Here is a 25,448-nt window from a genome sequence, read left to right on the forward strand (position 1 = left end):
CACGTGCCCACACGCACACAGAGCATTATTTGTAAAAATACTACCTCTAACAATTAGAAAAGGCCTTTAGCAGGTTCACCAAGTGTATTAGAGAGTCTTCAGTTAAAGAAAACTACCTAAAACATCCCATCATTTGCAAAATCTAAATACCACATAGACACACAACACAACCACCACTATATTTCTAGAAGAGTGCCCAGTTGGACTTAAGGCTGTCACACTGCTCACCTACAGCAACAAAGGCTCCTCCTTATTTCTGTCTGCCAGCTCCCAGCAAGGAAAGGGGCGGGGGTGGGAGGGACTCTATTAAAAAATAATAAGAAGAATATTTAAAAAAGGAAGTCCCAAAGGAAATTCCACATGCCAGGACCTAACTATGAAACACTGTCCCCGAACCAAGAAAATGGTTTCTGTAAAACCCAATGCTCTGCTGGTTTTCCTTAGACATAAACTTCACTTTATTTCATTTTTTTAAAAAAAGTTAAAAATACAGAAGGTTCAGAAACTGATTTTCTCCTGGCAGATATTCAAACTGCACCTTGAGGAGAAAACAATCCTTCACTGAAATGTTGCTTTTTTTAATTTTATTATTTTTTTAAATCATCACCACCATTAGGACAGAGGCTGAGGAGCACTAACTCCACCACTAATTTGATGACGTAGTTTGATTCCAGATTCACATTTCCAGGTGACAAGAGTCCAGAAAACAGCCATGATAACTTCAGCCTTCGTTTAAGGTTTCTTTTACTGAACACAGCAGTGACCATTGGTATCTTTGGAGCGTAATCGCATCTTAGGTCGGTATTTCTCAAGGTAAAGCAGCTGTTTGGAATTGAAAGCACCCCTCCTTTTCCTAAAATAAACAGAAAGAAGGCGTCATATCAATTGCAAAAGTACGGCTTAAGTTATTGTGTATATTTCAAAATAGATAACCGCTCGCAGCACTGCAAGGTTTTTCCAGCCCCACAGAACTGCTATCTGGCTCGCTTCATTATCCACTGCCTTCTCTAGGAAAAGAGATCTCAACGGGGACCTGAAACTCGTCTGTAGAGCTGAATTAGTCAAATCTATGGATTATAAAATGCTTCCATCCCTCATCTTACTGAGCAGACTACAGCATGACTTTGGGTTGGGAGATTTAGTTTCCCTGGAGTCCACTGCCTCTCCTACAAGCAGAAGTGGTTGCTGAATGACATAAGGGGCACTCCACCCTCCCCTTGAAGATTAATGTGATGTCTACATGTGTAGTATTAGCTAAGTGAAGACATGACAAGCAAATACAAATATTTGAAGGGAGTTAACAAAGAGGATTATTTAACTTAAGAAAAAGAGGTAAAGCTAGGAGTAGTGAGAGGAAAATCAAGAAGGAAAATTTAGGAGGACCAAGGAAGTCCTCTTGACAGTGAGATGGGTTAGGGAGGCAGCTGAAGACCCTGGAGCTCCAACAGCAACACAAAACATGTTTTTGGCGCATGGTTGTATAGTATCTTCCTACCTGGTAGGCTTCAGTTAAAGATCTGGTGCTATTACAAAACCCCCAGAACTTTATGCTCTCTCTCATTCAAGCACCACTTTTGCTGTTTTCCATGTTGGATGGCTGCCACCAGTTCCTGAGTAGACTATGCCCCTTCCACACATGATGCCATCAGGATTCCTGATCTTTGGGCTCCTGCTGTAGACTGATCATGCTGCTTGACCCAAGAGTTATAGAACGTCATGCTGCTATGGTACCTGGCCAGGCTACATTTGTTTTTGGTTCTTTAGTAATTTGTCAGTGTCCACCTCAAGCAGTAATTTTATTAACTGATTCTATAAGTTCTTGTGTTAGCATTTTATTTCACTCCAAATGCATTGCAGCACAAAACAGTGCTTTCATTCTACATTGCTCTTAAAACACAAAGATAACATTGCATAGCCAGACACATGAGAGGGGAAGCGTGCTGGAGAGCTAACTACTTTTACTTACTGTCTTATGAACTGAACTGCATCCTCATACTTCATTCCACATTCAATGAGAGCCAGTGCAACTAGGACAGGGGCCCTATGAAGAGAAATCAGTATTTATTTTAACAGTCTAGAGAACCAATGTATTGAACCCCTCAAAATAGATCATATTAGTCTATAAACAAACAGCTTAGGTATCCTGCCTTTAAATATTTTTCCTACAGCAAGCCATTTGCCTGCAGCATCTAATGTAAAATTCTCTTCAGCAGACAGCTCTGCTTCCAGCACCAAAATCAATAGCTCCTTCAGTGTCTGCCATGAAATAGTAATAATGGATTTTTATTCTTTACTTTTTTACTATAAAATAATTTTGTACTTTGCTGGCCATAAATAAATTTGAGGTTCACTTTTGGTACATTTAACGTCTTGTTACAACACAGCTTTAATCCCATACAGACTAAAGAGATGCATTGCTTTTGAAATGACAACATTGACACTTATTCCTTTTGCCAGGTTATATGTGGGACTTAAGGGGCAATGGGATAAGATTTTTGCCTGCAGGTCACTGTTCTGAAACCAGCCCAGCTGAGTAGGGAGTATATGTGGATGGTTGGTTCAGGGGTGCTCTGTGAAGGGAGATGATGCTCTGAGTCCACTTCCTAGCGCTCAGTTCATATTACCACTAGCACACAATTTACACTAGCACCTTGGTGGCAGAGGAGAGGTCAAGGATTGAAAAGAGGTTGTAAACTGAACGACTTGACCTTACAGTTAATCAGGAACAAAACTGAGCAACTCTGGCAGGGCAGCTTGCACTGTCACTGCTGTGCAGTACCTGGATAAACACAACTTCAGTTTTCACTGCTGTCAGTCTGAAGCCCCACAAGCACTAAATGCACTTTAAAAATGTAAGTAGTAGAACAGATAACATTTGACGTTTGATTCCCCAGCAACATAAATTCCCAGGGCCTAAACAAAACTTGAGAAGTTCTTCCTTTTCTTTCTAAAAAAAAGGGAACCCATGAGGAAAATCAGAAAGGTCATTCTGAATGAATATGTCTGTAACAACAGTAGATGTCAAATTGTCAGCCCACTTTGACTTAATGCTGGGCAAGAAACAGGAGGGTTTTAAATCATTTAATTGCTACAATATATGGTCATCTTCCACCCTGCTCCCCCTCCCAAAAAATCCTCATAGAAACAAGACAAAGAACTGAGTAGCAAATCATGTTAATTGCCATGTTTTTGCATTGCTCAGGTTTTTCCCTGCTTTAGCATTTCACCTCTCCCCCAGGGGAAGAAATGGATTTAAGAACCAAGTTAAGACCAGCCAACGCAACTTACATGACTCTTCTTGATTTTTCTTTATCTCACCTTTCTGTGTTTTCATTATACCTATTTAAGGATTTATAGGTCACCCACCCCCCATCACAAAAGCATCTCAAGTATTTATCTCTTCATTCCCAGCATGTAGGACAAGTAGCCATTTGTTTACAGAACTTATTTGTTTATATTTGTGAGACTGGATGTTCTATTATTTAGCTTTCTCAGTTAACTGAAGAACTGAATTTTTCTTTAGTCGCAATCATGGTGACTCCTTCCTGGAGAAGGAGAAAATTGCATTTCAGACCCACAAAGAAATCATATGCAAGAGAGATCTCTCTTTACCCACCATTTGGGTGAAACAGATCAACTTTTAAATAGCACATAGCACTAACATACAACAGTTTAGAGGAGGTGGTGAACAGCATAATAGGTTGAAAACAAAGGAGGAAATTTAGGAGACAATACACAATTACTAAAATTGGATTATGTCCAGGAAGACACCTGGATTGAATACTCCACCAGGAAGTACCAGGGGGCCTCAGGCACAAGGACCTTGGTTTTAGGTCTTTATCAAAAAATGGAAACTCCTACAGAACAGTGCCCCTAGAATTATGCTGGGATGATAGCCAGTACTAACACAGGAGTTACACTCATTGAATTAGTTATATTCCGTTGCATCTCAGAGTTCCCTCATGCAAGTACTGAACTAGCCTGATCTTAATTACCCTATGAAATCTAATTAAATGATTCAAAAGACTAATTTTAAATGACAGCCCAATCTGTCTAAAACCACCTTCCACAAGTTTATTTTACATAATAAACTGGAACTTTTACATTTTGGAAGAGGTCATTAATAATCTTGTCAGCTGTCCTAGTAATTAGATCCTGTAGAAATCCACAAATCAGGAACAATCTTGGGGCACTCCCTTCCCAGACTGGGAGGGAAGGTGATGTGATCTGTGTGGGTTGTGGAGTAATGGGAGGTAGGAAAATAGAGGGGGAAATGGCACACACATGACAATTTGCGTAGCTTTCAGTAACAAAACAACACTACAATCTCAAACAATACCTGTCCTAGTCTTAGGATGAATATGAAATCTGTAGTCCTGTGGAAATAGATATATGAATTGTATATTGGGGGTAGGCAATACAGCCAAGAATTGAGGGATTTAAAAAGAGACAGAACCAATAGCCTGAGTTACCAATTTCAGGAAAGCCAGTTTAGGGCTGACAGAGCAAATTACAATTCCCTGGGTCTCCTAACCACCAAAAAGGCTGTTTAATCTGCCGTGTATCAATATATTATTATACCAGCATTCACACTGCTGCAGGAATGGGAACCTCTCTTTTCAGATGCTTATAAGTGAAAAAAATTGCTCTGGTCTGCTTTCAAATGTCTCAACCTCAAAACTGTAAGAGTTTAAAAACTAGTTTGGGACTTTCACGCATTAATACATTAAAAAAAGCAGCTCTCTTTTAAATGAAATTTTGCATGCCAATATTTCATAACATTATTCAATGGCTCTGAATATTTGGAAGGCAACAAAAAAAGAATCCAACCATATAAGGTGCGTATAGACTCTCAAACTCCCACTGAAGTCAATGGAATAGAAGGCATTCAGAACTTTGTTTGCTCTGGGCTTAAGCCACAATGTATGTGGCTTATACTGCATATATACATTAGGTTTGTCAAAAAGCACAAGAGATTTTTAGAAGAAAGATGCAATGAATTTTTCACTAAGTAGATTCTCTAATTCTTCGGGCACCATTATGATCTGTCAGATCAACTACTGTGAACAAACAATCCAAGATGAAACAAGAGCTTTGAGATACAGTTGCCACCTACCGTTTTAAAATTGTAGTAAGCTTCTTTGATTGTGATGGTGTGAAGTTGTTGATGTTACTTAAACATGGTTTGTTTTTTTGTAACTGAATAAATGTAGCTATCTTCCAGAATGAAATCTTCAACTAGTTTACGTATGTGCTAAAGTGAATCCCTTACAAAACCAAAACAGCAGAACACTTACCTTCCCAATCCTGCAACACAATGCACAGCAACACAGCATCCAGGCTCTTCACGAAATTTGGTTTTCAACAGGTTTAGCCAGTCATCAACTATTTGATTTGGGGGTGGCGCTCCATCATCAAATGGCCAGTCCTTCAGTGGAAGAAAAGATTAGCTATAATTTTTGTGCAGGGATTATACATTGATAGAGAATGCAATCCACAATCAACAGTAGGGCTAGTGCAGGCCTGCACAACTCGTAAAGCAGCGAGGGCCACATTACTCCAAAGAAAACAGCTGAGGGCCGAAACCCCCCAGCCCTGCGGAAAATCCCCCCTCAGGACCTCCAGGCCCACGGAAACACCCTGCCCCAGCACCGCTCAGCCCTGCAGAAACAAATCCTCTTTCCCCAGCGCCGCCCCACCGAAACAGCTGTGGGCCAAAAAGGAAGGTTGGGAATAGGGAGGTGATACTTGATTTTAAATCAAATCGGGGCTCCCAGCTGAAGAGGTGGCTGGGAGCTGTCAGGGGCAAATTAAAGGGCCCGGGGCTCCAGCGGCTGGGGGAAACCAGAGCTTTGCGGGGCTGGGGCAGGGATTTAAAGAGACCAGAGCTCCTGCCGCTGAGGGGAGCCCAAGCCCTTTAAATCCCAGCCCCAGCTCATCTGCTGGAGCCGTGGGCCGGGATTCAAAGGGCTCTGGGCTGTCCCTGGCAGCGGGGAGCCCTGAGCCCTTTAAATCTCAGCCACCGCCGGGAATCTCTGCGGGCAGCCCAGAGCCCTTTGAATCCCGGCTGCGGCTGAGATTTAAAGGGCTCTGGACTCCCCGCCGCTGTGGGCTACCCAGAGCCTTTTGAATCCCGGTCACAGCTGAGATTTAAAGAGCTCTGGGTTCCCCGCCGCTGCGGGCATCTCAGGGCCTTTTGAATCCTGGCCACGGCTGAGATTTAAAGAACTCTGGGCTTCACGCGGCTGCGGGCAGCCCAGAGCCCTTTGATTCCCCGTCGCGGGCTATTCTGTAGCTAGTTCTTGTGTTATGAAGAGTAAATAACACTCTTTATTCACTTTCTCTACACCAGTCGTGATTTTACAGACCTCTATCATATCCCCCTTAATCTCTTTTCTAAGATAAAAGGTCCAAGTCATATGAAAGCTGTTCCAGACACTTTATTTTTGTTGCCCTTTTCTGTACCTTTTCCAATTCCAATATATCTTTTTTGAGATGGGGCAAACTGATCTGCATGCAGTATTCAAGATGTGAACATACCATGGATTTATATAGAGGTAATATCCCTTTCCTAAGGCTTCCCAACATTTTATTAGCTTTTTTGACCGCCACTGCACATTGAGTGGATGTTTTCAGAGAACTATTCACCATTACTCCAAGATCTCTTTCTTGAGTGGTAACAGCTAATTTAGGCCCCATCATTTTATATGTATAGCTGGAATTATGTTTTCCAATGTGCATTACTTTGCATTTATCAACATTGAATTTCATCTGCCATTTTCTTGCCCAGTCACCCAGGTTTGAGAGATCCCTTTGTAACTCTTTGCAGTCTGCTTTGGACTTAACTATCTTGAGTAGTTTGGTATCATCTGCAAGTTTTGCCACCTCACTGTTTACCTCTTTTTACAGATCATTTATGAATATGTTGAATAGCACTGGTCCCAGTACAGACCCATGGGGGACACTACTATTTACCTCTCTCCATTCTGAAAACTGACCATTCATTCCTACCCTTTGTTTCGTACCTTTTAACCAGCTACTGATGCATGAGAGGACCTGTCCTCTTATCCCATGACAACTTACTTTGCTTAGAAAGCCTTTGACAAGGTCCCTCACCAAAGGCTTCTGAAAATCTACGTACACTATATCCACTGGATCATCCTTGTTGACCCTTTCAAAAAATTCTAGTGGATTGGTCAGGTACGATTACACTTTACAAAAACCATGCAGACTTCTTTCCCAACAATCGTGTTCATCTATGGGTCTGATAATTCTGTTCTTTACTATAGTTTCAATAAATTTGCCTGGTATTCAAGTTAGGCTTACCAGTCTGCAATTGTCGGGATTGCCTCTGGAGCCTTTTTTAAAAATTGGCATCACATTAGCTATCCTCTGGTCATCTGGTACATTAATCCCAAAGATACTATTCATTCCAGTCTCCTATTTCCCTAGTTTAATCTCTTTATTGCATACTCTTGTTTACCAAAACGTATAGTTCAAACAGGCCACATCTAATTCTCCAATTCCCTGCATTCTCACTATGCCATCTGCCAAAGTAGGCTCACTAGCTGCCACATTCCACCATCTTTGTCTCTCTTACTAGTATATCACCTTATATCATGGCAAGAACTCAAGATTTGCTAAAATGCTGTTTCAGGAGTTTCATAAGGCTTTTGACCTCAACAGTTTTAAATAACAGATGCTAATCTGTCAGGCTGTGGTTTTAATCTTCACTGTTTTTGCAAACAAATGTTAGCTTTAAATAGTGGCATGTCATTTTCTCAGCCATCTGGTAATATAACACCATTTCTGAATGGTGACAGCAGCCCGTTTTGACAGAGCTGGTTTCAAGAGGGACAAATGGTTGTGGGTCATGCTGTTGAATATTCAGAGCCACTCTTAAATGCCAGAACACCACTGTCACTGTCACTATTAAGTAATGAAGATACTATCATGGCTGGAATCATCTGGCTCAAGTATGACATTAGCAGCAAATCTTCTCTGTCACCTCCTGTTTTCTGTTATCCTTCTCTGATGTCTTAGAGGACTTGTTCCCTCTGCTGTTTTGCTCACCTGCACCAAGAGTATACTAGGAGCTGTTACATACTGAGTGCAGAGAGAAGGCTAGTGATCAAGGACAAGTGTGGCAAACATACCGGATCCTGTGTATATAACTTAGAATTTGTAAGGCACTCAAATATCATGGTGCTGAGGAAAATACAAGTTCCTAAATGGATATTTGGTCATCACTGCAGAAGTAAATTGGCTCTTCTGCACCATAATTGACATTGGCCCATTTTCCAGTCAGCATGGTGTATGCCCCTCACCTGTAAACAAGTCATTTTGACCAAAACACTGTCACACTCCTAAGGAATTTTATGACAGCTATACATATGCATTTCAACAGAAATGTGGAGGTAGAAGGAAAGAAACTGCATCTCTGGTAGAAATAGGATTGTTCATGAGCCTGTGCTGTTCCTGGGCAGTTTGCTTTCCCAGCAGAGCAAACTGATTGCTATAATTCATTCATTTTAATGATGATCTGGAAACACGATGGCTAATGGGTGTGCTGGGAGCAGGGAGGATCATCCAGCAGAGAAACAATGCTGCAGTGAGGCAGGAGGCTCCCCATAAGCTAGTGCTGAAATCAGAGCGTGACAGTACCCGTTTCTAAATAACTCTGAGCCTTTTCTTTTGAAGTCATATATAAGTTGAAGAGTAGGATCAAGCAGAACAGAACATATTCCGCAAATACAAGTTTTGCAGAGTTGTGTAGATTTTCCTCCAAACTGCCCATGGTCTCTAGCCACAAAAATGAGAGGCAATAGAAGACTACCTACAACTAACTGTTAAGCAAGGTGCAGCTTCTGGGATCACAGTGGAGAGACTGATGCATCACTTTAGCCTTTTTATTATATTGAAAAGTCACATCTGACATACTATGCACTGCCTCAAAAGTTCATGTCTGCCTTCATCCTTAATGCCTTCATGCAGCTAACGAAAAACCAGTCTAGAAACACCAAGCAACACCAGATTTCATTGTGCAAATCTAACCATAAACAGCACAGTCACAATATCTCAGATGTATTTCACAAAGTTACAAGCAGTTTACTGAACAAGCATATCAAAGCAAACTCTCAATTGTTACACAATCACACAGTCCTGGGTCATTATCAGGCAGAAGCATGAATGCAAAACAGCGCTGAAACATGAGATTAATATTTAATGATTTTGCAGTTCAGAAAGAATTTTAAAAGAGACTCACTAGAACTTGGATTCCTTCTTTTTCAACAGGAGCTTTATCATACGTGGCATCACAAACTCGCACCAAGGTTGTCACTCCATACTTCTTAAGCTCCTTTAAGGACGAGAAGGAAAGCAAACACATGAAGCATACTCCCAGAATGGGGAATTAGAGCATTTTCTCAACTTTAACAAAGCCAAATAAACATGCTATGCTGAATCAATGACAGTGTACATTGCTCTACAGTTCCACAGAGGAGATTAGATAACTGCGGAGCAAGGACAGCTCCAAGAGCCTCATCCAGTTCTAAGCTGGAAGGATGTAGTCTTGATGGACATTATGATGAGGGTTAAAAGGCCGGGGGGAGAAGAGGAATAGGAAATATCTCTGTGTCAATCTCACCTAGGGTGGGAGGTCAGAGTGGGAAAACTGCCTTATAGGTATGTATATGTAACAGCAAAATTAAAACAGTTACTTATACCTTGCACGCAGATTATTTTTCTCTTTAAATAGACGCATGGATCTGTCTGCCTCAGGCAATGCTGAGACATTTTTAAACAGAGAGGAACAGAACACACACAGAACCATATTCTAGCTTCCTTGTAATGCACTAGAAGTAGCACATCGTGCTAGATAAACAATCAGATCAAACTAAAGCTGCCCCAGTTCATTCTGAAAGATCAAACAGCAAGCAGCATTTCCTCCTGTGCCTATACCTGGAATGGCTCTTCAAAATTTTATTTTTACACTTTAATACCCCACATGCACTATCCAGCCCAGGCTCTAGGCCCCTGGATAAAGTATTAGAAATATAATCCATAACAATAAAATGAAAACATCACATCAGTGGGAAAAAAATCAGGGTTTTAGTCCAAATTAACCATTAGTATCTGAGCTGACTGCTGACAAAAAGAACATCTTCCTGAAAGGTGGAATCATATTGATATGAAAGCTCAGTATCGGATCACAAGATCTTACCAGAATGGAAGAGATCTAGTCGATCAAATCTTTCCCCTGCAAGGGCATGATCTAGTCCCCCTAAAGGACTTAGAAGAAGATATGCCATGGTTTGCAACAAGATGGGATGTAGTGGTATGCTGTACCAGTACTTCTCTGGTGATGCCATCTATTACTGCAAAATTTAAGCTTCAGTTTTAAAAAGTGTTTAAGCCCTTCTCGTTTCAATTACAGTAATTTGGATATGACCCAATGTACAGAGGAAGGGACTCTATTCATCTCAGTTTAGTCTAAAGACATAGTTTAAAAATGTTGTTATTACTAATTCCATTACCAGAAATGGTTAACTATTCTGGGATTAGAAGGGGAGATTGAAGATTAATTTAAAAAAAAAAAGTGAAGTCTGACCTCTATATAATTACACTTGATCTTAGTCAAAAGGCCAAAGAGATCAATCAACCACTTATTCAAAAGCCAGAAGATGAGCCATGGCTCTCTGGGGTTAGTACATTTTATTACATCAGACGACAAAGGTAAAGACAAGATGCTAAATCATCTGGCAAATTATGGGGATGGCAGAGTATAACGGCTTCTCTACACCTGAAATACCACAGCTGCTGCGCCATGATAGTATTTCTGCATAGACCCTATCTATGCGAATGGAAGGAGTTTTCCCATTAGCCTAGGTAACCGATCTCCCCGAGAGGCAGTGGTTCGGTCAACGGAATAATTCTTCTGCCAACGTAGTGCTGTCTACATGAGAATTTAGGGTGGCTTAACTATGTCGGTCAGGCCATAGATTTTTCACACCGTCTGATCCATGTAGCTGGGTCAACCTAACTTTTGATTGTAGACTGAGCCTAAGAGGAGTCACCTTTATGGGCTCCAGGAGTCCCACCCAGCCTCTCTCAGTCAAAAGATGCAGACTTTGAAGAAGGAAGCCTTTGGTGATTTCCTTTCTTACAGAGTCAGTAAAGCTTTAAACAGTTTAATGAAACAAAGTACCTGTTTTGGTTTTTTTTTTAATTCTTTAACTAAGTATAAAGGGTATTTCTGATGGCATCACCCAGGGTGGATCTGGGAGATGTGTCTCTAGGGCTGCTTTAGAAATTTCAAAACACAAGAAATGGAAAAAAAACTACTACTGTTATGTGGCTACCTTACCTCTGTGAACTTGTTGAGGGTTGCATTGGTTGGATTGTGAGTGATCAGGAAACGCATACTCTCATAAGTAATCTCCACTGGGGCTGGACGGTTCATAATGGCAAACAAAAAAAATATATGTAGGGGCAAAAAAAAATCAATAACCCTTGAAACGTTTCACAGCAGAAAACATTAAAAAGACCACTAAAATGCCTGGGCTTGATCAGAACTATCTTTATTGACTTGTTTGTTCTTTAAGATTTTTCACTTCAAGAAAACCAGGTTTGCTTTAGAATCCACTTGAATTCAATTTAGGCCTCAACTGCAGGTGGTATCCTTCAGACTCCAAAAATTCTGACTACATGCAAGACTAGGCAGCCTGTACTACATTTAGGCACTGGTGAGGCAAAAAAAATAAGGACAGATCTTCTCTCCACTTTGTTTTCTTGATGCTTAGTTTTGCTTGAGTCAGTAAAAGGAATATGCTTCCAATATGCAGAAGATATCCCATATATTTGAGGGTGACCGCTGTGTCTGGAGTCTTCAAGGCAAAGTAATTATGGTACGTAGGACACGCTCACTTGTCAGCCAGGGTGCTGTGCTGGGCCTGGCAGAAGTCTGCCCTGATGCTCAGAATCGCCATAAATGTGTGACGTATATTCCAACAGAAAACCTAAGAAGAAAAATGTCATATTTAAAAGGGATTGTTGCTTCTGATTGTACAGTGCTATTGACGAAAGTGCACCCAGAAACCTCAACATAATTAAAGCATTAAGCGTTAAACAAACAAACAAGCCTGCTTTTGAAAGTACTTTGATGTACACTGAATCACATCTTTTATTGTAGTACCAAGAAGCATTCCAGTATAATGTTCTATCTTTTAGCATGATGGATGACAAATACTCTACAAAATCTCAGTTAATCAAAAGTACCAGAACTAAAGATGAAATAGCATCATCATACACTCAAGCAGCTCATAATTAAACATGTACATTAGAAAGCAGCAAACGTTCTCCACAGCCAAATTCTATGATTTATCTGTATGGAACTCGGTAAGTTCATGGAGGATAAGTCCATCAATGGCTACTAGCCAAGAGGGTCCAGGATACAACCCCATTCTCCGGGTGTCCCTAAACCTTCGACTGCATGAAGCTGGGACTGGATGACAAAGGATGGACCACTAAATAATTGCCTTGTTCTGTTCATTCCCACTGAAGTATCTGGCACTGGCCTCTGTTGGAAGACAGAACACTAGGCTACATGGACCAGTGGTCTGACCTAGTATGGTCAGTCTTATGTTCTTAATCTGTAAATCAGCCTACTTTTCATAAGCTATTTATGTAAGTTCAGTTTCAACACAAAATGGCTAGATAACAGAGTTTCACTAATCAGATCAACACTTCCCTCAAGTAAATATGAATAGCATGAAAAGGAAGCAGAACAACTGCACTGCTAACATTCTGTAAAGCAGTATTCAGAACAAACAACATAACGGAATACAGCAAAATCATAATTCTACTCTGGATCAACGCTGATGTCACCAAAGTTAGGACATTCATCAGCTAAGGCTATGTCTACACTTAAACAGCTGCAGCACTGCAACTGCACCATTGTAGTGCTTCCAGGGTGGATAAAAATCAACGATTTTAAAACAAAAAAAATGGATTTTTTGATAAAATGCTTTTTGAGGAAAAAAAACTTAAAGATAGTTTTACTTAAGACACATTATAGCTCAAAGATATCTCATCATGGAATAGGGATTATAAATTTAAATTACATGAATATATTGGCTCATATAATAGAATGTTTAAGAAAAAATTTGTAAATGAGTTCCAATAGTTCATGGATTAGGGACCCATTCTTGTGGGGTTTCACAGGCTTCTGTATATATTATTTAGGTTAAACTTTCTATCTACCCAATGGGACTCAGTGCTCAGTCTAGAAGATACCATCAGAGATGCTTAGTTTTGCAGTTCTCAAACTGTGGATTTGTGTTTCCAGAGGTAATGATTAACCTGTTGAATTGGAGATAGTTCACCTCCCAATGACGTCATAAATATCTGCTTCAATTACCTTTGGTAAATGAAATAACCAAACAATCATTCATTTTCTGATATAGCTGTAAAACTAATCTGAAAAATTTTCAAAATAAATCACTGTTTAAAAATGTCTATAATGTGTACCCTCTAAAAATGAAACCTACATCTATCTCTGAATTGTGAAAAATATTCATTAAGGTTATAACAACCAACAAGAATGCACTTTTATGTAGAAAACCATGATTACTGAAGTTAATCCATATCAGTGAGGCGGTATCTAGGTAGACAGAAGATTTCTTCCTTTGACCTTGCACTGTCTACACTGGGTGTTAGCCGGCTTAACTACATCTCTCAGGGGTGTGGATTTTTCACACCCTTGAGAGACACAGCTATGGCAATGTAAGTTTTCAGTTTGGAGCAGCCCTAAAACAATGGAGTAAGAGGATGGAATGCAGTAAGAGGCTGAACTGGTAATGCCATCATTAAGATTGCTCAATACTTCTAAGGCCTTGCTTTCAGTTGCTTATAACTTTGCCAAACTTCAAACCATTCGGGCTGAAATTTTCCATGCTGGCCTCCTGCCTACCTCAGGCTGAATTTTTTTGGGGGGGTGGGGGAGTGGAGGAGGGTGTTGGGTGTGAGGGAAGTTTCTGATAAAATGATTCAGTCATTTCTGAGAAAGAGACTGGAGAAAAATATGTTTTGTTCATGTTAGAAAAACTGTATAGCCATTTTGCTGAGAAGCTCTTGCACCTCATACTTTGGAGCAGGGTCTTGACATTTGGCAAGGCTGCCTTCACGTAATGAAGATGCCTTTTGCCATCCCTGTGAAAATCTGCCAAAATTAGGCCAAGTTATACAACTATGAAAATTCTCAGTTCATACACATTCAGCAGAGATTTTAGAGTTTGGCACCTAAATTCACTGAAGACTGTCTCCACTGATCATGCTCCAGTCCATGGCTGCAAGGACAGAGAAGACTTCCTTGCAATTGCTGCTCCTCCCAGCCAGAACTACTATGGTGCTAGGCATCAGAAAGAGTGGTTTTGCTGGCAGAGCTATGTTAGTTTCCATGGCAAAATAAGATACCGGCAAAAGCACTTCTGTGCCAGTATCATCTCCATTCTCATTAGGGCTTTTGTCAGTATAGAAATGTTGTTAAAAACCTCATACCTGTAACCAACATAGATAAACCAGCAGAAGTTTCTAGCATAGATCTGACTGAAATGCAGAGAGGTAAGGAGCCAGGCCAGGCTGCAGATAGGACATAATCCAGTAGGAACTAGTCTGAAACCACAAACTCATTTCAAAGGCAACCAAACATTTAACGGTAAGAACTTTTAGTCACTGCCAACCTTATCCAAGTTTGCAGTAATGAGGGATGTATCATCCACTCCTGCCACATATAAGTCACATGAAAGATGTATTATACTACACCAATAAGATGTAACAAGTTTAAGTCTGCTATGAAGTATATAGACACAGACCCACCCCATTGCTGGAAGCTAACTAGATGGGCACACTTAAGGGTGAAATGCTAAACAAAAACAGGAAGTGTGCTTTTTACTGCTCTACATTAGCACTAGTGTCTTTTTTCTGCTTGTTTTTAAGCAGAGAAAATTCAGGTTGATGCTTCCTTTCCTGGAGGATTTTAACAAGATCTTTGAAGGAGTATGATGACTGTAGGCAGAAATCTGAGCTGGGACAGTTACTACTCAGGTTTTGAGCTTCCTCTGATATCACCATAACAGTCCAAGATTTTGCCAGGTTGTCTAGTACACAAAAAGTGAGTCAGTAACATATTCCTCATGTAAAAATGACAAAAGAAGTTCTGAATAATAAACTTCATTAACCAATCTTTGTACAAGGAGTAAAGAGCACGAAGTTTTCACCCTTAGACAAGGAATTCAGCTTTACCTAGTGGGAACAAGGCAAACCTCACCAGCATAGTCTTATCCACTACGAATAATTTTAGATAAAATAGACCCTTAAGCTAAAGTGGAAAAAAGATACATTAAAAATAAGAGCACTTAAAGCTACAGAAATGTGACAGCAACGTCTTTTTTTAAAGAAGTAGCCTTAACCAGTGGCAGAAAATATAAGAAATGCAAAACTGACATTTTATAGTCACTAGCCTAACACTTGAACTAAAACATCAAAATGGCCCACACAATTAATTACCCTTTCTCTGACACCGAGTCAAAAATCAACTGCAGAACAGCAATTATTTCCTTAAAGAGTTGCTTTCAAAGCCAAAAAAAAAAAAACATTTTTAATTAGGATGCCAGAGGCAAGAACAGGGTTAGTCACCTTACCCAACCCTAACACAGTTTTTATTCTAAGTGATTGAAATTCAGATTTCTAGAATGACCCTTGGAATATATATCCGTTTAATAAATTACAAGATTACATTATAAATTCTCCCCCCCAGAAGGAAGAGTTTCAGCTAATACATCACAGTTAAGTCCTTGCACCTGTCAATTCATGAGAACTAGTCACAACTTTATCTTGTACACATTTCAAGAATTCAAAGCAAACAGATTAGTTGTGATGTCTTACAGTCTGCTACAGCTCTGATATACTTAGTAAAAAAATTACTAAAGTTATGGCATATGCACGTGTTCAGCACCTGTAAACTCTTGAGCAAGAGCAATGTGGTCCTCTTTCAGGCAGAAACAGTATTTTCCATTTTAAGCATAAAATGAGACCCAACTGACATTTTTTAGACAGTGGCCTGAAGAAAGAATAGTTATATCAAAAAGGAAAATTATAAAGTTAACTTACTCCTGAGGACCTGATAAAGCTGTTTAAATAGATAGGACAGTTCAGCAGTTTAGTGATCATGCAATACATGAGAGAAGAGTCCCTAGTATCCTGACAACACTGTGGAAGCATAATCTCTGGTGGAGAGAATATTTTCTTTTATTGTTCTAAAACTACCCGTCGACATTCTTCAAGCAAATGACTGCTCTGAAAGGAAGGTGCCTCCTCCAACTCTATTTAACTATACTGGGAGTTGCAGCAACATCTGGTCACAGAGGTTACACTTCTCCCATTCAGCAACAAACCAAAGAGTTACACTCTACTCAAGTTTCTTTTCCCAGGATAAGAGAAACATCCACAAAGTTTGATGTCTTTATTACAGTACACAAAGGAGACAATATGTTCTAGTGAATTAGGTGTGGGACTGAGAGTCAGAAACTCAGAGTCCTAGGCCATGGCTACACTAGAGAGTTGCAGCGCTGGTGAGGGGGTTACAGTGCTGCAACTTAGGATGTGGCCACACTTGCAAAGCACGGCCAGCGCTGCAACTCCCTGGTTGCAGCGCTGGCTGTACACCCGGTCGAGCCTCGGGTGTAGCGATTCCAGCGCTGGTGATCCAGCACTGGTCAGCAAGTGTGGACCCCACCAGCGCTTTTATTGACCTCCGGGGTATAAGGAGGTATCCCAGAATTCCTGTCCACAACAAACCGGAAGAAAGGGAGAGCTCGGAGTTCAGCCAAACTGCTTATTTAAAAAACACAGCTCCTGTTTGCTGAACGAGCGGAGGCAGGCAGGGGAATTACTTTGGAATGTTCACAGCTGTTTGCTTGAAGAGAGAAACAGCATGCTCACACGGCAGAGGGGGAGGGGGAAGTCCATGTTGAGCAGATGCTTATCTGGTCTGACGGCTATTTAGGAGTACATAATTTGCATTTAGTGAATGAGAGAGAGAAGGGGAAGGGGGTCAGAACTTTTAAAATGATTGAAGGTAGGCACTGTGTGTCTTCCAGTCCTTAGAACTTGCAAGGCAGGGAGCTGAGAACAGTGTCAACTCCAAAAATCCATTCTCTCTGTCTCCTCCACGCTCCCTGTCACATTCCACCCCACCCCCCTCTTTTGAAAAGCACGTTGCAGCCACTTGAATGCTGGGATAGCTGCCCACAATGCATCACTCTCAACAGCGCTGCAAATGTGGCCACACTGCAGCGCTGGTAGCTGTCAGTGTGGCCACACTGCAGCGCTGGCCCTACATAGCTGTACGAACACAGCTGTAACTACCAGCGCTGCAGAACTGTAAGTGTAGCCATGGCCCTAGTAATGGCTCTACAACAGCTCACTGGATGGCCTCCAGTGAGTCATTTAGACCACGTCTATACTACTGGCACTTCAGCGGCAGAGGTACAGTGCTGTAGCTATGCTGCTATAGCACCATAGCATAGATGCTTCCCACAGCAATGGGAAGGGGTTTGCCCGTTGCAGTAGGTAATCCACCTCACTGAGCAGCAGAAGCTAGGCTGACAGAAGAATTCTTCCATCAACCTAGATGCGTCTACGCAGATGGATTTCTCACACCTGAGCACTGTAGCTATGCCAACCTAACTTTTTAGCACAGACCAGGCCTTATTTTTGGTATCTCAATTCATCATCTGTAAAATGGGGCTAATAATCCTATAATACTCCCACAAGGGCAGTAACTGTTTAGTTAGTTAATATCTGAAGAATGATTTGAAGATGGAAAGCAAGGGTAAGTCAATTGTGTGTGTGTCAAGGTCCAAATTTCTTGTTCAAGGTATAGTCAAGGACAAGACACCAGAGAAAATCATAAAAACTCAAACGATAAGAAGTTAGTAAAAAGATTTCAGGGGCCATTCAAAAGCATCTAACAGTCAGGATTTGGCCTGCAGTCTGCCTACCCCTACTTTAGGCCATGCCTTTATATGAAAACTGGCAGGTAGGAGTGGTGCAAAGAGACAGAGTTAGAGATGTTTGCCCTGCAAAGGGAAAGTGGTTATGGATAGTTCTAGGAAGAGGTGGGTGTATGATGTACATATCTATCAAGTTAGGGTCTCTGGGGAACCATGGAGGGGCAGGTCTCTTTGCTCCCCTCTCCTGGGTCATAGTAGGTCTCTGGAGAGTCACAGCAGGGGCAGATCTCTGCTTTAAACCCCTCCTTCTCCCAGGGTACATCTACACTACCCACCGGATCCGCAGGTAGCGATTGATCTATCTCGTGTAGACTAGATGCAATAAATCAATCCCCGATTGCTCTCCCGTCAACTGCTGAACTCCAGCTCCGTGAGAGGCAGAAGCAAAGTCGACAGGGGAGCAGTAAGTGATTCTAAGTCGATCTAAGATACATCGACTTCAGCTACACTGTTCTCGTAGCTGAAGTAGTGTGTCTTAGATCGATCTCCCCACAGTGTAGATCAGGCCCCAGATCAGGATCTCTAGGGAATCATGTGGGGGAAGGACTGGTTCCTCCTTCTCCCCAGGGGAATCAAGTGGGGGGCCAGGTTTCTTTCCCCTCCCCTCAGGTCAGGATCGCTGGGGAGCTGTGTGGGGGACAGGTCTCTCTGCTATTCCTCCCCACGGGGTCAGATTGTTTGGGGGAGAAGTATGTCTGCACCTCCTTCTCCATCAGTGTCTCTGGAGAGCCAAGGTAATGGAGCCAGAAGGTCCTCCCCCCCAACCCCTTCCTAATTTCTCATCATCACCTAATTTCCTTCTCTTTTCTGGAGGGGAAGGGGATAGTGCTTCAAGTTTCCTCAGTTTCTCCAAGGAGGTGAGGTGACATCTTCAGGGCTGAAGCAGTGAGCCCCAACACACCCTGAGTCCTGACGTGCCTGCGGTGGAGCTGAAGCACTAAGTCCCGGTGCACCAGGACTCAGGGCTTCAGCACCATAGGACGTGCACCAGAACTTGGGGCTTCTGCCCTGTGGGAGGCATGCCAGACTGAAGCCCGCACTCCGCCAGTTAAAAAAAAAAAAAGTTTGAGATCCATTATGCTATGTGTTAAATATATGAATATTTTGAGAAACTATATATAAGCATCTAAAAACTATTTGGTTGTCTATATGCACATTTGCCCCCAAACTCTTAAATACTATAATGTAACAGAACAATTTATATCAGTGAAATAATCTTTTTTTAAGGAAAACTCTGTTATCCAGATCAAAAAGCCCCTAAATCCAGACAGTAAATTTAAACATCTTTTATTCTGCCAGTCAAGATATCAACAGGCACTTAATCCTGGGAGCACTGACTGGCCATTATGATTGATCAGAATGAAAATATAACCAAGCTTCAACCTCAATGAATGTCACAAAATGAACAATTCTGAGGTAGTTTTGATTCCAAGTTTCTGTTCTTCAAAAAGAGGGAAGATGAACATGAATGGCTACCAAAGCATTGCAACTAGGTTGTCTTCTTATGGATAATTTCATTAAGTATTACTGACAGAGGCAAGAAGGCATCCAACACCTCAGTACTACAGTGAGCTGTGACTGGTCTGTTACAAACCAGAGTAGGCCTTGCACTGACACGATTAACTTTGCTATTTAGACACCTCTATAATAGCCTCCTAGCACTTGATATGATCTAAAAAGACATCTTTATTAGCTAAATTACATGCAAAAATACTGTACAGCTTTCAAGAGTTATGCTTAAAAACAAACAGATGGAAGAAGACTCCTATATTAGCCTCTAAAGTTTTATTTAAAAAAATGCTATGTCACTTATTTTTTAGATGAACCAAAAACAGTCAAATATGATTTCTGACTTGACAGACTGAAGGCAATGTTAAATATGTGAACTTTAGCAATGGCATTTAAGTTTGATTTTATACTTAGAGATTACCTACTTTACTATGGATTGATACTTAAATCAAGTCCTTCAACTGTGCAAAATCCTTGTACTTCTGTATTTATCCTGCACAAGATTAGCAGAACAGTCCTGACAAGCAAGTATCAACAATCATAAGTTTCAGAGTAGCAGCAGTGTTAGTCTGTATCCACAAAAAGAACAGGAGTACTTGTGGCACTAAGGTGCTCCCTAGCTTCACCGCCCCTTCCAAAACCTACATTTACAAGTGTTTCCCTTGCTACATCAAGGCAGTTAAACAGATTGCAACAGCTGCAGCCTCCCAGAATTGCAAGATACAGATACTTTGGGAAAGGTTAGTTGGATCACCTTTCAAAATAACCTAGTGCACAGGATGCAAAGCAAAACCTGCTAATTTGCCGTCTATATTAAAAGAATACCTTCAGTATTTGTGAGAACAGCATCTTGCAATCCAGTTTATGTTAACTCATTTTGTTCTCAGTTGAATACTACATTTGATATTCTTTTAATGCGATTACTTAATAGCCATGAACTGCTGAACTTGCTTTCTTTCCTTCCCTCTCATAAAAATCTTAATTCCTGTGTTTTATACCTACATACCTGCAATAAGTGACATGGAGTTTTGTTTTGGGGTTTTGTTTGTTTGTTTTTTTTTGGGGGGGGGCGGGGAGGTAGAGTGCTACAAGACTTGTGTCCTAGAAAAAATCCAATTCTCTTTATATTATGGCCTAACTAGACTTTCTTTGTAATTTAACTTGACTGCATTACACTTCACTTCCTGTTCCGATGTAGGGCTGCTACATTCTACCTCATGTGCGGTGGAAGTGAGAAATGTTAATACTACAGTTTGTGTGCAATGTAGTTGTAGCCATGTTGGACCTAGGAAGAAGAGCTCTGTCTGGCTTGAAAGCTTGTCTCTCTCACCAAAAGAAGTTGGTCCAATTAAAAAAAAAAAAATTACCTCATCTACCTTGTCTCACTAATACCACAGGTACATTCAGAAGTGCCTTAAGGGTTCTGCTGGATTCAAAAGGTGCTTTGCAAGCAAAAGATTTTATCAGGATTCTAAGAGTTCTCCAATCTAGTCAAGTTTAGCACAATGGACAAACATGCAACACTGAAGCTTCAGGAACTCAATTCAATGACATTTCTTTTCTAGAATACGCTGTCTAACTGTATAGAGAACAGAATGCTAGTTCTATAGTTTCTTGGAAACAATTCTTAAACGTAATCTCTAAAGGCAGCTTGTTCGTAATGACACGTGCCTGGAGAGGGGAGAAGTCAAGAAATTCTACAGTTCCTTATTACCCACCCCTGTGAGTTCCCTACCAATTTGCTGACAAGCTCTGCTGATGACTCACTCATTTCCTTTTGCTTGAGCCAAGTCACTCTGTTCTCTGCCCTAAAACAAGGCAGGTTTACCTCAATTTTCTGCTTGATAAGACAGACAAATATCAAATATTCAGTCTAAGGAATCAATTTAGCAAGAGAGAATAAAAGCAGTCAGGTGTTTTCACAAGACAACTCTTTCCAATCTGGCACTGATCCTGCATCAAAAACTTCAATGAAGATGGGAGAAAACACTTGCCTTTTCCAAATGTGAGAGCGCTCAAACAACTAATATAACCAACAGCACAGGCACCGTTTAACAGAAGAAAGCAAAAACATCTCTATGCCTAGTTCAGCAGTGGGAAATGAGCAGATACTGCATTTGGATTTCCAAAGATAATCTACTGGGTATGTGCTTTATGCCAAAGAAGTTTCTGTTTGCTGAGAGGCAGAAGCAACTGTGAAACTGGAAATATTGTTTTAATTTTTTGTTTTTAACAATCCTCATGTTTAAAACCAGCTCAGAGAGGAGCCATATTTGAATATTATTTAAGTATAGTTCCCAAACAACTCCATCTGGGCTCCTAAAAGTGAAAACAACTTCAAAATAATCAAAAACAATGGGCCCACCTAATGAAGCGTGATGAGCTTAAAAGCTCTTATGTTCAAAATATAGAACTGTGTTTAAATTGCAAAGAAAAAAATTAAAATGACCTTAAATGACATTTTACATAGTCATCTTATATATAAGTAAGATTTGTGTTATGTTTTAACAGCCCATTCCAAAATAAGTTGTGTGAAATTTTTTTTGCATCAAGTGCCATATTTTGGAAAACCAAGAAATTAACTTCCCTGGCAACACACAAGTCAAATATATTTTTAAGATTCAAAATGCCAAATAACAAATCAGAAATACTAACCCATCAAACCAGAAGCAAACATAGTGGTGTTTTCACAGCATTAAAGCAAAAGAAGGTAAAGATATTATTCAGTAAATAGAGTCAGAGCAGGAAAACTCCATTTCTTGTACCACATTCATCACACATTAGTTTGTCTACACTTGAAACACCACTGTAGCACTTCAGCACAGACACTATCTACACTGATAGGAGGTGATCTCTTGTTGGCATAGGTAATCCATCTCCCTTGTCTACACCCATGGGTTAGATTGGCTTTTCCACATCCCTGAAGGATGCAGCTGGGTTGACCTAACTTTTTAGCATAGACCAGGCCTATGAGTTTACTATGTCTCTACTGGAAAATTGATAATGTACAGTGGAAAGTTAAAGGCCAAGGGTGCACATACTAAGAGCCATGTTCAATCGCCACTGAAATTTGTAAGTAAATATAAAATGAGCTTTTAATAGGCAATTGTTAAAATTCAAAGAGATGAGCAACACAGTGCTTTCAGGCTTAGCCAGATTTTCTGTACACAAGACCTAAAAGAATGTGTGTTTAGAGTAGAAATAATGGAAACAAGAAAACATGACAGAGGTATATAAAACAATCAGAGCGAAAAAGCCCAGTACTCCTACTGATATATGCTCTCAAATCATAGAGAGACACCAACGAAACTGAGGGGGTAACAAATTTAATACTGATAAAAGGAAACTTTTTTTAAAAAACACCCAGCACAATTATCCTATGGAGCTCATTGCCAAAAAAGATATGATATTGACACCAGAGCTTAGTATGCTTAGAAACATTTTAAAATTAGAATATATATGAAAAAAATCATGCTTCAGGCCTTAAATCATCCACTAAGATGAGGATAAGAAAAAAAATTCCTCTATGGTTACAATATTTTAAATTGTCTACTATGAGGTTCCTTACACCTCTGTCTGAAATATCTGCCTAGGCAGATCTCTGGTCTTACCTAGCATAGCAACTCCTATGTTCCTGTGTGTTAAAAAGGTATTTACCTTAACCCTAGAGACTAACAAATTTATTTCAGCATGAGCTTCCGTGAGCTACAGCTCACTTCTTCGGAGCTCATGCTGAAATAAATTTGTTAGTCTCTCAGGTGCCACAAGTACTCCTGTTCTTTTTGCGGACACAGACAAAAACGGCTGCTACTCTGATACCTTAACCCTGAATCTCCAAGCCCTAAGGTGCTGCACTTTCAGTGTTCAAATAGTAATATTTACATGGAGACATTCTGCACTTACTTCAACTCTTTAACAAGTGACTAAAGTACCAGACTAATCTGATTATAATAGGGAATAAATTTATACATAACAAAGAAAGCTAATTCACTAGTTAGCATGGCTTACAACTGAAAATGTGCTTCCCTCTCAAAAGCAATCAAAAAGTGCCACCCCTAAAGTTTGCAGAAACCATCAGATGCTAAAATATTATAGTACCTAATGAATCATTCTGCTCATCTACAGACTCTCTCATTTTAACCCAATTTAAAAAATTGCCTTTATATAAACAGCCTACAATACTGGTTCTCTCTAGAAGAGGGAGTCTCCAGAACTGTACTTTAGTAAGTCCTCTCCCAGAGGCCTCACAAAAGTTAACCAATGCAGGATTCCACAACAGGGCAAAGTACAGAGGCAAGAACTGAGAGGCAAACTATGTTCACAGTTCTGATATAGAAAACGTAAGTTCCCACTTTCTGAATTGAAAACTGATACTTACAATTAGAGGTAATTAAGAATTATGAAGTTGACCCTCTATTTCTATTAGAGGCACACAGAAGATTTGCAGTTAGAGCCATGTCTCATTAAAAAACATGCATATGCACAGAACTGCATTCCAGCATAGCATTCTCACAGATATTTATATTCCTACCTCTTGTCAAGCTCTCAGTCTATACAATGGATAATTTCTTTCCATCAGTTGGGCTTATGGAAGTCAAACATTTCTATACTTTGACTCACAGAGGGTTTTTTGTTTTTTTTTACACTACTACTGCAGTTGTGAGTCAGAACCTCTGCTGTTCATTCAGGGGGTTCACAATCCACTTTCCATTTACACGGGAGCTTTTGAAAAAGGCAACCACCTTCCCACCCCCAACTGAAAATGCCCTGAGAGAAAAAGCAGCTTGTGACTAATCATGCTAACGAGGCACAGGAGGAGTCACCAGCACAACCCACCCCACAGCTTAGGCACAAACCACTTCTCGCAGCACCTCAATCCCCACATCTGCCCCCCCACCCCCCGCGGCCAGCCTCCCCTTCCCTCCAGGGCCCCTGTGGGCTGTGCAACCCTCAACCTCCCCTAGGACATACTGCCCCAGCACCCCCCCCACACACACACACCTGTGCAATCTGCCCCCCCCCACGTCATCCTACTCCCACCGGCCCATCCCCCCACCTCAGCCCCACCAGCAACTGCTCAGAGCCCTCCCCGCCCGGGCCCGGCTCCGGCTCCGGCTCCTTCCACCCCCACAGGCGGGAGGGCGGGCAGGACACCAAGGGCCTAAGGTCCCCGGGGCCTCACCAACCCTCCTCACCTGGGTGCGCCCCCCTCCCCGCGCCCGACCCCGGCTCCTCACCCTGGGCATTGAGCGCGGCTGTGTCCGTCGGAGCGGGCCCGGCGCCTCCCACACACCGGGCAGGGAGGGGACGCGGCGTCGGCGGCAGCCGCTCTGCCGGCGGAGGGGGACGGACGAACGAGCCCGGCCGGTTGGAGCCGCAGAGACCGCGAGTGAGCCCGCCCCGTCCGCCGGCTTCCCCGCGGGAAACGGCTCCTCCTCACACAGGCAGCCCCCCCGCGCAGCGCCGCACGATGGCACGGCCCGCGCACACTCCCTCGTCAGCATTGGTACGGCCCACCCCCCCGAAAGCCGCCATTGGTATGGCCCGCCCCCCCCCCCCAGTCCTGGCATTGGAATGACCTAGTCAGTCACTTCCCATCAGCGTTGGTACGGGCCTTCCTCCCCCACCCCCCAAAAAAAGGCAGGATGTGGCCGCTCTTACCCCCTGATCAGCAATGGTACGGCTCATGTCCCCCCAACTGGCAATGGTATGGTTGCCCTAGCATTGGTATAGTCCCTCCTAAATCTAGCATTGGCATAACCCATCCCACCTTGGAATAACCAGTTCCCGGCCAATTACCGTCTCTCGCCCCCCTCAAGTCAGCAGTGGTTTGGTCCAGGCCCCCCACCAGAAATAAAATAATCATTG

The 25,448-nt window shown here is 41.6% G+C and overlaps 1 protein-coding gene across 3 annotated transcripts; it reads right to left on the reverse strand.

Annotated features, from left to right (window-relative positions):
- Window positions 1–434: 434 nt before the first annotated feature.
- Window positions 435–25,013, reverse strand: PTP4A2 (protein tyrosine phosphatase 4A2). 3 transcript variants are annotated; one of them, XM_050932466.1, is made up of 7 exons: window positions 24,818–25,012; window positions 11,926–12,017; window positions 11,366–11,448; window positions 9,266–9,358; window positions 5,298–5,428; window positions 1,967–2,041; window positions 435–853 (listed from the first exon to the last, which is right to left on the reverse strand). In XM_050932466.1, the coding sequence occupies exons 3-7, from the start codon at window positions 11,420–11,422 to the stop codon at window positions 745–747; spliced, it is 465 nt and encodes a 154-aa protein (XP_050788423.1). In that variant the 5' UTR covers window positions 11,423–11,448; window positions 11,926–12,017; window positions 24,818–25,012; the 3' UTR covers window positions 435–744. The 3 variants fall into 3 exon arrangements, with proteins under 3 accessions (XP_050788423.1, XP_050788421.1, XP_050788422.1); XM_050932464.1 differs by having other exon boundaries at window positions 11,366–12,017; window positions 24,818–25,013; XM_050932465.1 differs by having other exon boundaries at window positions 11,366–12,017; window positions 24,776–25,013.
- Between the last annotated feature and the right edge of the window lie 435 nt (window positions 25,014–25,448).

The sequence above is a fragment of the Gopherus flavomarginatus genome, chromosome 22, assembly GCF_025201925.1.
Source record: "Gopherus flavomarginatus isolate rGopFla2 chromosome 22, rGopFla2.mat.asm, whole genome shotgun sequence".
NCBI lineage: Eukaryota > Metazoa > Chordata > Testudines > Testudinidae > Gopherus > Gopherus flavomarginatus.

What these genes read in the sequence shown, in the direction of transcription:
- PTP4A2 (XM_050932464.1), bottom strand. Translation starts at nt 11,461, where the DNA reads ATGAACCGTCCAGCCCCAGTGGAGATTACTTATGAGAGTATGCGTTTC. An exon ending in CCCTCAACAAGTTCACAGAG is followed by an intron (nt 9,359 to 11,365) that starts GTAAGGTAGCCA and finishes TCGTCCTTAAAG; the next exon opens with GAGCTTAAGAAGTATGGAGT. An exon ending in GCAGTTCAGTTCATAAGACA is followed by an intron (nt 854 to 1,966) that starts GTAAGTAAAAGT and finishes TGTTTATTTTAG; the next exon opens with GAAAAGGAGGGGTGCTTTCA.